At 39.8% G+C, this 13,846-nt stretch overlaps 1 protein-coding gene across 2 annotated transcripts in view; it reads left to right on the top strand.

Annotated features, from left to right (window-relative positions):
• Positions 1–13,846, top strand: part of CLHC1 (clathrin heavy chain linker domain containing 1) — a 1,972,328-nt gene that overhangs the window by 1,191,116 nt on the left and 767,366 nt on the right. For both annotated transcript variants that reach the window (XM_044055182.1, XR_006362617.1), the window contains exon 8: positions 9,278–9,384. In XM_044055182.1, coding sequence (XP_043911117.1) covers positions 9,278–9,384 — 107 coding nt within the window. The remainder of the gene's footprint in view (positions 1–9,277; positions 9,385–13,846) is intronic.

Here is a 13,846-nt window from a genome sequence, read left to right on the forward strand (position 1 = left end):
AATGCCAAAAAGTGTATAGTCATCCCCTTTGGCAAAAACAAAGTGCCCACAAATTACCACATAGGTAGTAATCCATTAAGTGCAGAAGAAGTAATTAGGGACTTGGGGACCCAAGTTGATAGCAGTCTCTCATTTGACAACCACGTGGCGAAAGTGGTTAGAAAAACATTTTATATAGCCCACCTAATCATGAAGGGATTCACATCTAGATCAGGGGAGGTCATCGTGCCTCTTTACTCATCCCTCATCAGGCCCATAATTGAGTACAATGCCCCTTTTGGGATGTACCTTACCAGACACCTGCAGCAACTGGAAAGACCCCAAAAGTACCTCACCAAGAGGATCAAAGGGCTCAAACAGATGCCATATGCTGCCCGGGTAAAGAAACTCCAGCTCTACTCAGTGGCATATCGCCTGTTCAGGGGCGATCTGTGCCTGACATATAAAGCCATGTCCAACCCAGAATTAATGGACATGCTGCACCTCAGAAAATCCAAATCCCATCGAGCTACGCGCTCGAGAGACTTGAACGTCAGCACTGAAATAAATAGGACATGCTGGAGGGACAGATTCATAACCCAGAGGCTCCCTTCACTCTGGAATAAAATCCCAGTCCAGGTTAGGCAGAGTCCCTCACTGACTCTCTTCAAGAGGAATCTTGATGAGTGGATGGGAGATCGTAGGTTTAACCCGGGTATCACTTCTGTGTCACTGTTAGACAGAGGCACAGTATACTAACCTCGAAAAAGGGCATAGCAAAATTAATTTAAAATGGGTGGCGAAAGCCAAACACATTCTGGCTAGGCTTATAAATGCCCTAGGGCAGATAGCCCAGTATGAACCTATGAACCTATGAACTAGGCACATACCAGCCTGTGACACATAGTCCAACACTTAGTCCAAGAGCTCCATAATATTTTTCTTCATATTGTTTAGGGAGGTACATCTCAGGTCATTTACAACTACATGGACTGTGACTGAATCATACTAGTATCAGTGGTGCAGTGACTTGAGTGTGTGTGCATAACTTGGCAAATCCTGACCCCTGACAGGCAACTGACCATTATTTTCTCCTTGTTCAGCCTGGTGAGTGGGTTAACAGTATGTTGTACAATGGAGGATTAAATGATTAGCAGTGAACATTAGACAATTGTTACATTTTCTCAGTATTTCCATATCCACCAAACTGCCGGAGGAGAAATTGGGGAAGTGCATATCTATGATGTCAGGCCCTTTATTGGGTGAGCTACTACAGTGGAATGCACAAGGGGTTAGTAGTGGGTTGACTGAGGCTGCTGTTTGGGCTACAGACTCGGCCAAGGTATATAATAATAAATTCAAGTGGCATTGCTCCTCAACACGCAGACTAGCTGGTCTATACTACTCAATGTGCAAAATAGGTCTCCTAAACCCACACCGAGTTGCTGGTACAGTTTCAGGGTGAAACCACACAAATGGCAAGGACCAAAAGGTGGCAAAAACCAGCAACAATTTTACTTAATATTTACTTAGTTTATTAAACAAACAATTACTAAGTGCTTTTGTCCCATTCAACTTAATCGGGACTTCCTCAGAGTATACATTAAAGTTAACCTGACGCACATTTATACTTTAATCCCACCAATCACATTTGATCAATTCATACATATTCATTTACTATCTTTAAAAAGATGTTCAATCTATGATTAATAATTCAAAAGTGAAATTAAAAATTTAAATTTTACCTATTACATACACAGCTGTTTAAGTCTGTCTATAATTCACATAACTTTTATTTAAACCAGGTTTATTGGTAGCATCTAACCTAATCTGCCAACACAATTCCTTGTATTCAATCAAATTTTTAATGTCCCTACCACTGAAGTCATGAACTACTTTATCAATAACAAAAAATAAAAATGTTTTGAAACTTAAACATTCAACAGAATATCTATATAATGCATTTGTGGTTCTTTTTTTTCTTCATATCATAGAGGTGTTTGTATATTCTATTCCTAAGTTTTCTTTTTGTTTTTCCCACATAGAAGGCTGAGCAAGACACACGTCACTAAGTATAGAATACCTACTGTGTTTCAGAAGTGGTTTTATAGAGAAGAGTTGGTTTCTAACTGCCTGAGTCTATGCAGGGCACTACTAACCACTGCTGCACAATGTGCAGCAGGTGAGACAATGTACTATATTTACACAGGCACTTAAAACACAGCAAACTAACTTCTAAGCTGTCTGGACAATAAAACAACTACCATTACAGCTTTCTTTTGTCTTTCCCAACTGGGATAGACCAGGCCAACACATGCTGCCACTAGATGGCAGACATAGGCAACCGTCAGACAATTGACACTGCCCAGTTTGGCTTTGTCAAGGGAAGGTCATGCCTACTAAACCTGTGGTCTTTTTTGAGAAGGTCACCAAGGCAGTGAATGAGGGGAAAATGGTGCATTCTACCTACCTGGATCTGGCTAAGCCATTTGATATAATACCCCACTTCAGTATAGTGGACAAACTCACTGAACTAGGCATAAACCCACACATAACTTGCTGGATTGCCAGCTGGCTCACAGACAAGACCCAGGAAGTCAAGATCTGTGAGACCACCTCCACTAAGAGACAGGTCACCAGTGGTTACCTCTGGGCTCCATGCTGGGACCACTCCTATTTGGCATCTACTTCTCAGAGGTAACAGCTAATGTCAAGGGCCTTTGGCTAACCAACTTCTCAGAAGACTGAAAATTGGGAGCAATTATAGATTCCTCCATGAAACAAGCATCTTACAAGAGGGTCTAACACAGACAAATAACTAACGCCAAAGTCATGGATCAAAATGCAATGCTAAGAAATGCATTATAGTGCATTTTGGAAAACTGCCACCCAGGCTAATTGCTGTACTGATAGGAAACCACTAAGAGTTGACCTAGTTGTCAGGGATCTGGGAACATATGTAGACAGTAATCTGGTCTTTGGTCATCATGTAGTTAAGGAAGTAAGAAAATCAATCTATGTCACCCAAATTATATGCACGTGGATTGCATCCAGGTCTAAGGAAGTCATAGTGCTACTTTATTTGGTCTGTATCAGACCCATCATTGAGTATAATGTCCCCTTTTGCCAGACATATACAGTAGCAGGAACACCCACAAAGCTTCCTTACCAGAAGATTTCAAGGTATAAACGCATTGTCCTATATGGATCTCTTTAAAGCCCTATTACTATACTCAGTCTCCCACAGATTACTGACAGGTGATCTAGGCCTGGCATACTAGACATCCTTGGATCTAGCTCTGATGGACTTTTTGCACATCTGCAAAATGAACAGCATCAGAACCACTAGATTCAAGAATTTTAATTTTGCTTGTGACATAAATAAGACATGTTGGCAAGACATATATGCATCTCAAGGGATCCCCATGCTCTGGAACTGGCCCCCAATCCATGTGAAGCAGAGTCCATCCATAACCCTATTTAAGCGTAAACTTGACCAAGGGATAGGAAATCAGACATTCACCCTGGGTCTGGCCCCTATGTGTCTGATAGACAGAGGCAGACAGTAATGTCCAAACTAACATATTCCCCCACATAATGTCTAGAAGCTTCCTAACATTTTCCCTTGTAATGAATGCTCATGATACATAGTGACATAAATGGATTGGATTGCATGGCTAGGCTTATAAAAGCTCTGGTAGTTGTTAACCTAGTATATGCATACGAACCTATATCCCAAACAGAAAGTAATTGCAATGCAACTTTAAGCAGGTAAAGGAAAAGCAGAATATAAGACTCTAGCAGACAAACTGGAATATAAGTAGCACTAAAAGCACTGAATCACCAGTCCTGGAATAGAATTCATGGTACTGCTGCTACTCCAGTCTCACCACTGTATAAGTAACCAGGCTTGTAGAAATGTACCAGTAAAACTATTTATGGAAAAATGCAGTAATAAATGACTAAATGAGGCTCATATCTGGCAGTAGTTCACAGTGCTGCACAACTACAACTGAAACTACAAGACTAAGACCTCATACAAGGATCAAAATACAAACAGCAAGCTTTTAGAAGTAATTTTACTTATGGAGATAGAAGCACAGTATGGTGAATAAATGATATTAAGATCGTGCAGTAATATGCATTCTTCCCACAACTGCAAATGAAGCTACATGACTAAGGTCCCAGAACAAACTAAAACATGCAAACACATAGCTTTTTTTTTGGCTAAAACATGGAAGAAAGCAGAGAAGTACAAAAAGGTATCACCACACAGGTCACTGTAAGTGCAACTTAAAATATTTAATTGTAATTTAAATAAAAGCTTTTTTCTTCCCTTTTGATGAAAAGCTTGTTTTTCTCACCTCAGGGCTTCTCACACCTCTCAAAGTCTTGAATAAATGACTCAGTAAGACAAATAGCTCAGCTAGCATTAGAACTAGATACCTGAACCTCATCAGCAGATACACAGAATGTGAAAGCGAGAGAGAATCACCACCCAGTACCTTCTCTAGAATAAAACTTCCTCTGCAGGATACATAATATTATTCTGTATCTTCCTTCAGATGAAACCATGACAACTGGATGGGTGCTTTCAAATTTATCCCAGGGCTACGTGGCCTCTCCCTCTTAAGAATGGAGGTAAAGCCTGATGGCTGGATATTGGTAAAGTGTACATGGTCATTAGACTAAAATAACCCTGACACTCCTATGAATCCTAAAAAAAAAAAAAAAAACTCAAATGAGGTAGTTTCAAAGATTAGAGAAGTGTATGGCATTCAGGATATAAAATGAAACATAGGTGAAAGATAGACAACACCAGTTAATGCAGAAAGCAGCAGAAAACACATTCTAAAAACCAAAGGCCCAGACTGATGAAAAAGCAGCTAATTCAATCAAAGGATTTAAAATGTTTTATAGATATGCAAGACAGAAAAGAAAAACAAAAGAAGTGATAATAAAACTTAAGAAAATAGATGGGATACATCTCTCATGATGGACTTTCTTCCTCAGGACAAAATGGACTCTTCTTCAGGACAAAGTGGACTTTTACAAGGAACAATTCCTGATATTTTTCTAGTCAGACTCCCACAAAAGCCAGGGATGTTTTCCCTTTAAAGTCACACAACAACAAGGGACTGTCTTATGATATTAGGATTTATGGGCTGTACAGTTCTCATGATTCCTCTAGCCAGGTTACATATGAAAAAATTCAGTAGCTGCTCAAATCAATTTAGACTCAACACCAGCATCCTCTCTCATTTCTGATTCCAGTCCTGAATTTTGTCAAGCGATGTTCACTGTTGGATGAATCAATTATTCCCTCAGTGCAGGTATCCCATTCCCCCAGCCCATAATAAATCGGCAACCATTGATGCATCAGGCTTTACGTGGAGAGCGGTTTCCAAAGTGGTGAAAGTATATGGTCTTTGGAACCAATAAGACAAAAAAAGCACATTAAGTATCAAGTTAATAACCACATTGATAGATCTTTCAAAACCTTGAACCATATGTGAGTTTTATGGGCTCTGTTAATAATCACAGACAACACCACATTCATGTACTGCTGAAACAAACAAAGGAGGACCCAGGTCTTACCCCCTTTGCAGATTAGGACTGCTAGCTTGGGAACTTCTTAAGCCTCTCAGTCTATCTCTTCAGGCTACTTACATTTGTCAGAGAAAATTTTTGTGGAAGACATGCTGAACAGGAGAAGGACATACCCACACAAATGGAAATTACATTCCGAGGACTTCCAGGAGATTATTCATCTGTTGGGAATTCCTCAAGTAGATCTCTGTGCCTCCATTCACAACAGATAGTTAAACAAGCTCTGATTCAGAATTCCTTGTATAAAGGCTTGGAGGACAAATGCCTTTTCCTTCCCATGGATGGGAATGTTCCTGTATGCCTTTCCACCTTTTCCTCTTATAACCAAATTCCTTTTAAAGCTCCATAAAGACTCAAAAAATAATACTGGCAACTCCTTTCTGACTCAATAGTGTTCTCCCTTCTTTTGAAAATGACTAAGAGCAATTACCACAAGCTTTTTCACAGGATGGACTTACTTATGCAGAAGAAGGGTTCTCTCATTCACCTCAACCTTCAAGTTCTTCAACTCACAGTCTGAGTGATACTTTTTAACAGCTTTTTTCTGAGGACGTGTAGCAGATATTAAAAGTAGCTAAGAAACCTGATACTAGAAAGTCATATCTTCAATAAAACAGGAAGAGATTTTCAAGCTGGTGTTTTAAGATGAATCAAAATCCTTTAAAGGTAAAAATACCACTGGTGTACACTACTGATGTGAGTTTCAAAAAAATCTTGCCTTTTGTACGCGGCTATTAAGATTCACCTTTTAGCTATTTCTGACTGTCTGCCCATCATCCCCTTTTTTCTTTCTTTCTTCTTGAAAAGATATTTGCCCAACTAGAAAACATGTGACTCCTCCTTGGGATCTTAGCATTATACTATAAGAACCTACACTTTTTTTCCTTTTGAGCCAATTCAAAAAGCTGATTTAAAGCTTATAACATGTAAAGCAGTTTTGCTAACTACACTTGACCTCAGTGCGAAAAGTGTTTGAGTTGCAAGCTCTTATGGTGATTCCTCCCTTTCTCACCTTTCTTAAAGATAGGGTATATTTAACAATTAATCCTTATTTTATATCAAAAGTGGTTTCAGAGTTTACTTAAAACCAATATATTAATCTCTCTGTATTCTTTCCTGAACAAAAGCATTAAGATAGAAAATATTCTGAAGTCTTTTGTCCTGTCAATGTAGCACCTGATTTGTCTGTCGACATTCAGAGTGTGCAGAATATTTTCTATCTTAATGCTTTTGTTCAGGAAAGAATACAGAGACTCTAGAAACCTTCTAGAAGCAGCACCTTGGTTGTACATACTTTTACCAAGCACTTTAAAACAGATCCCTTCTCCAGGCAAGGCATGTTAGGACTATATTCCAGGAACTCTGAACCCTAATTATTCTGCCTCATCCCTGTCTGTCTGAGCTTTGGTATTCATCCCATATAGCTTCTGCTACTGCAATAGTGACTTAATGATGAACATATTGTACTAAGCAAACTTAACATAACAGTAGATGTTTGAATAGATTACTGTTGCAGTACAAACACTCTCCCTCATTTTTACCCTCAGTTTTCTGCTAGGGCTAGGGTTACTATCTTCCCCTATCACATAATTCTGTCTTCATGGCTCTAGTCTCCCTTTTTTCTAGGAGTAAGAATCCTCTCAATTTTGGCATGATCTCTTGTCTCGTCAGATATTGAGTATATGGAAGGTAACCTACAGCTTTGGAAGCTGTCCGGTTGTCCTATCCATGTCAAGATATGTCCCATATAGCTTTGGGTACTGCAACAGTGATACATTTGAATGTCTGCTGTTATGATGCGTTTACCTACACAACTGTACTTTACTGCCCTGCCTAGTATGTGTGTATACATGTGCATGTGTGTATATGAGATGATTGCCCATTCATTGACTACTGCTGCTGTAGTACTGTCATCTCCAAACACTGTGCTGTGTTAGCAATGCAGTGGCTTCTGCCTGGTTTGTATACTTCTGTAACTAACTGTATGACAACTTGGGCATACAGCATTGCTGACTGTAAACTACATTAGCTGTTAATTAATGCTTATTTGCCTATTTGTTTTTGCATTTCACTCTGCTTGCCAGTAGTTGAGTATCAATGTATCATCACTCAAGCCCTGGCAAGCTGTTATTTTTTTATTTATTGTAGATAGGTATTTTCACAATTTTGTTCTGTATATTAGTCCTTCACTGTCCATACCATCTCTATGAATTCTACCCAGTTTGTTTTTCCTTAAACTGATATTTAATTTTTAGCCTGACTAAACTAAATATCTTCCAAAGAAAGGGTGCCGTTAGGTTGAGATGAAGAGAGAAGAGAAATGATTTAAAGTATTGGGCGTAAATTATAAACGAAGGGGATTTGGTGGAATGGGGTGAGATCTCATGGAAATATGGGCTACACCAAGAGGATAAACAAAATGCATTGATTTGAAAGTGGTGGCGAGGAAAGCAAATTGGTTTAAAGAAAAAGAAGAGGACTGGCCAGAGTTAGTAAACTAGGGATAAGAAAATGAAAAAGGGAAGGAAAGAAACAATATCACACCTCCAAAAAATACTGCCAGGGAAGTAAAGTGGAAGCAGGGAATGGGAAGAATAATTGGGAATGATAGTTAAATAGAGAAGCAATAAGAAATTATGTATGTCACCAGGTAAGGCAATTATATCATGCAAATGGAAGTGTTTACAGATATATTTACACCCCAACAAATCAGAAAGAATATTCTCAGAGATGAGTGGGTGTTGCTGGACATTTGATTCAGGGGACCTGGAAGATTGGAATTGTATCATTGGGGCTGTAATGAACTAAGAAGGTTTAAGGAAGACTTTGATTATCTGTTGTAAAGAATGACAAGGGAAGGGGATTTGGTGAACAGGGATACTTAGTTTTGTGGGGTGAGGAGAAAATGACACAAGGAATAAGAGATATGTTAATGATAATGGGGTTAACAGCAAAAAAAGGTGAGGACTGTGGAAACAAAGTGGATGCCATAAATTTGAATAAAGTAATACAAATTGTGGAGTCCATAAGGAAAATGGTGAAAAGGGAGGAATGTGGTACATAACAAAGATTTATAAATAGATAAGTCACCCTGGCTGCAATATATGGATGAGAGGATCTTTTAGAGGCAAGATAAAAAATATAAAATAATAAGGGAGGGAAACAGCAGCTGCATTTTTCAGTTTCTAATAGATGTGGGACTGTATCATGGTGGAACTAGAACGCCATCAGAAACAGGAAATGCAAAGGAAAATCATGAAACTTTATCATTATAAATATTGAAAGGGGACTGTTTGAATGTGGCATTAACTTTTAATTTTATGTATATAGTTATTATATACATGGAATTGATTTGTTATTAACAGATATATAGAAGTATGTTTACGTAACCATCAGTTTTGGGCTCACTCAACTAGAATTAGGAAGGGGTGGTAATAAAGACAGAGGATATGTGGTAATAAAGAAAGAGGATATGTGAGCAGCCACTGATGAGAAAGATGTCATAGCATGTATGAGGAATGTGAACTATGTTATGGTTGAACATGGTAAAATAAAGTTTACAGATTTTGTTAAAAAATATATCAAAATAAATGTATTAGACTTAATTACATGTTTTTAGCAACTTATGTTTTCATTAGATGTGTCAGTTTATTTTTCAGAAACTTCTCTCTCTTTCTGTCTCCTTTAGGTTCAATGAACTGCTTGAAAGTGGTCAGTATGAAGCAGCTGCAATCCATGCAGCAACCTCCCCTCAAAATATTCTTCAACACATGAAAACTGTGCAACGTCTAAAATGTAGGTAACAATACTGCTTATATTTAAAATAAGGATATTAACAATTTTAAGACCGTGCATTTTTTTTCATTTAAACTATGTTGAATATAATTTCAGCATTACAGATTAAAGTGAAGTCAGACAAAATTCGAAAGTGATAGTCCACAACTGTTTGATTCTGATTTGTTAATATCTGGAGCAAAGCAGTTAATGACGAGCTTACATTTTCAGTCAGTGATTTCAGGACTTTATTGGATACAGCCCTTACAACTACTTAGGTGAGGAATATACCTTTTCTCATAGAAAAGCTAGTTACGAAAACAAAATCGCCACTGATTCTAAAGACAACCAGAAAGCATTCTATAGCTATGTCAAGAATCTCAATGGCAACACTCAGATCTGCTCTGAGTTACAGCACAATGGCACTAAATATACAGACCCAACTGATATTGCCAACATCCTGGCAGGCAGGTTCAGTGCTAACTTTACCCCTCTCTCATCCCCTAAAGGGCCCATCTCTATACCGGAAGAATGCAGAGTTCCTGTAATCACCGCTGCACAGGTAAAAACCACAGTCTCCAAAGCCAAGAACACAGCATCCATGGGACCTGACAACATCCCAGGCTGTGTTCTACATGAACTACAGAACGAACTGGCACCCCACCTAAGTACCATGTTCAATCATAGCCTCACCTCAGGCTTTGTGCCTGCTGAATGGCACACAGCGACGGTTATCCCACTCCACAAGGTGGGAGCCACCACAGACCCCGGGAACTGTCGCCCCATTAGCCTGACGAGTGTGGTCTGCAAGGCCATGGAACGTATCATCATGGAACTTATAAACAAAGACATTGGTAATCTCCAAACTCTGGACCCCACCCAGTTCGGGTTTGTAAAAGGCAGATCATGTCTCCTAAACCTGATAGACTTCTCTGAAGCAGTCACCAAAGCCGTAGACAAGGGTAAGGTGGTTCACACAGCCTGTCTATATCTTGGCAAGGCTTTTGACACCATCCATCTCTCTGGAATTATAGATAAACTCACTAAACTAGGTATAAATCCCTATGTCACAAGATGGGTTGCCAACTAGCTCACTGACAGAACCCACACTGTGAAAGTAGCAGACTCCAAATCCGACTTCAGACCAGTGACAAGTGGAGTACCACAGAGTTCAGTCCTGGGTCCTCTCCTGTTTGGTATCTACTTCTCTGAAGTACAGGCTAACACAGAAGGTCTTTGGCTAACGAAGTTCGCAGATGACTGCAAACTAGGAGCCATAATTGAAACTCCTAATGATGTGGACATCCTATAAAAGGGCCTCACTGAGACAGATGCCTGGTGTCAAAGCCATGGCCTCAAGCTCAATGCCAAAAAGTGCATTGTCATCCCCTTTGGTAAAAACTCTGTACCCATGAACTACAACATAGGCAGTAGTATACTTAACACCGAAAGTGTGATAAGAGATCTTGGGACACAGGTGGATGGTAGTCTCTCCTTTGATAATCACATCACCACAGTAGTCAGGAAATCCTTCTACATGGCACACCTCATCACAAAAGGTTTCTCATCCAGAAAAAAAGAGGTCATCGTTCCACTCTACTCATCACTCATTAGACCCATTATAGAGTACAACGCCCCTTTTGGTATGTACCTCCAAGTCATCTACAATAACTGGAAAGGCCGCAGAAATACCTCACAAAGAGGATTACCAGCCTCAAACAGATGCCCTACGCAGACCGTCTCAAAAAACTCCAGCTTTACTCCGTCGCATATCGCCTACTCAAAGGTGATCTCTGCCTAACATACAAAGCTGTGTCAAACCCAGAGCTGTTGGACATGCTCCACTTAAAGAAATCCCAATCCCTCCAAGCTACACACTCTAGGGACCTAAACCTTGTCACCACAATAAACAGAACATGCCGGAGGGATAGATTCCTGTCCCAGAGACTTCCCATACTCTGGAATAAACTACCTGTCTATATCAAACAAAGCTCCTCATTAACACTCTTCAAGAAAAATCTTGATGATTGGATGGGAAATAGGAAATTCACCCCGGGGATCACCTCTGTGGCTCTGCTCAACAGTGGCACAGGAAAATAATTTTCTTGGGTGGCAAAAGCCAGGGTACATTTTTGGCTGGGCTTGTATAGGCCCCAGGGCCGATAGCCTAGTACCTACCTAGGAACCTATGAAAAAAAATGGCTAGATGTTAAAGAAAAAACAATCTGTTTTATAGGGGGGTTATAGTGCAGTTTCCAAAACTTGGTTCATCAAATCAGGCATCAGTGTAGATGGCTATCCAGAAGCTGACCTTCTCAAAATAAACTCTGCTAAATTCAGAAGAAAAAGAAAACAAATGAATGTCCAAGCAAGCTATTCAGTCAAGATAAGATTACCATAGCTTTCTCTTGGCAGGAATTGCTCTTCAAACATTTGATAATATTTTACTATTGACACCTTTGACTGATTTGTATATTCCACTAGTCATTTAAAAAATAGGTCACAATGTCTAAAATGCAGCATAAAACTAAAGCCAAGCTCCCACAGCACATGAAACAAAAACATACTTTACCTTCATAAACACTTTTAAGCTAAGCACATAAAACAATGCTTCATTGAGGGGGGGAAAGCCCTATCAACTCTGATATGAAAGATGTGTCCCTATACATTCCTACTTTTATATTCTTAGTCTGAGGTCACGAGGTTGACCATCATGTTGCAACATTGGTCAGGAAGTCCTTTCATATTCTGTAAAAGGTGCATTCTCAAGATCAAAAGAGGTCCTTGCCCTCTTGTACTTTGCACAAAGCAGGTCTGTTGTAGAGTACAGTGCCCCCTTTGGGAAGTATCTTACAAAACATATCAAATGACTAGAAAGGCTGTAGAAATTTCTAATGCAAAAGATAATGGGCTTAAAGTTCCTGAGTCACCAAGGGAGTCTGGAAACTCTATCCTTGTACTCAGTCTCCCAGAGACTGCTCAGAGGCTATCTGTGCCTGTCTTATTCGGCTGTAATGGATCCAGTAGTCCAAGACCTCATATACCTTCATAAATAATACATTCCTACAAGTAGCAGAACCAAGTATCTTAACCTACTACAAAAATTAAATAAGTCACAATGCAGGGATAGATTTATCATGTAGCATCTAGTACCCCTGCTCTGGAGCAGGCTTCCTTTCCAAACTAAACAGTGTGACTCAATGGCTTCCTTCAAAAGTGAATTAGATACCTGGATGGATATTCATATATTCACTTTGGGCATAAATGACTTGTCCCTGCTCGAAAAAGGAAGTAAGGCCTAAGGAGTGGGGATTGGCAAGGCAAAAATGGCCAGTTGACCTCGTTGCCATGAAATATCTATGATTGATGAAGGATATCAAAACACTTGATAAATTAATTTTTTACTGGTGTCTCATTCAGTGAATTCTACTTGTGAGTGAGTGTAGAACTTGATGACTGGGAATTTAGTCTGAGCAAGTTCATATTTACGGAATGGAACACAGCAAGTTTGTAGTTGATGAATGACCACTAGTTTAAATATATGATTAGGCTGCATTGTGTTACAAATTCAAAGTAATTTTTTGGTATAACAATAGTTGAACTGACAAACACTGCAAAGATCAAGTGGACAATGGGAAATATTCCCTGGGATTCAGCAGTACGATTAGTGCAATTGCAGTATGCCAACTCCAGGTAAGGTTTGCAGTGTGTGATGTGGTCTGAGGTTAGTTATCAATGTTTAGGTGGAAATTTCCAACCCAGTTCACTGCTAATTAAAAGTCTCATTCATGAAAGTCACAACTTTAGTCATAGCCAAAGCTTTTAACACAATTTCTCTCTCAGGCATAGTTTTTTTTGTCTTTTTGGCTTTTCCCGGTTAGGGGTCACCACAGCACAATTCCGGTCCACTAATGATTGGCAGTCGATTTTTATGGTGCCGAGTTGCCAGCCCGATGCCCAACCTTCAGCAAAGGCACGCCCATTCACGCATGTCTTTTGGATGCCATTCGACCGCAGGAAGGACATGCAGACTCCACACAGAAGGCACTCCAGCCGAGAATCAAACAGGAGAACCTCTTGCTGTGAGGCAACAACGTTACCGCTGTAGTACCACAGCTTCCTCTCAGGCATAGTAGAAAAGCTAAATAAACAGGGAATAACCCCCTGTGTCAACCACTGGATTGCCAACTGGTTCATAGATATGCTGCAGGAAATCAAAATAGGGGAAGTTACCTCCACAAAGAGACCAGTGCAGCCCCCCAGGGTTATGTGCTGGGATCTCTCCTATTTGGCATGTACCTTTCTCAAATAAAAGTAATTTCCAAAGGGCTCTGGCTGAGTAAGTTTGCAGATGACTGCAAGCTAGGGGAAGTCGTTGAATTGGATCATCAGATCCGAGGGGTTGACTTCGACTCTGAAGTTTTCAGAGCTGTCACATCCTCATGGAACTTTGGGGCTGAATAGCTTGACTGCAGCTCCCTCC

Source organism: Protopterus annectens, chromosome 1.part2, assembly GCF_019279795.1.
Source record: "Protopterus annectens isolate FY-2018-M chromosome 1.part2, PAN1.0, whole genome shotgun sequence".
Taxonomy (NCBI): Eukaryota; Metazoa; Chordata; order Ceratodontiformes; family Protopteridae; genus Protopterus; species Protopterus annectens.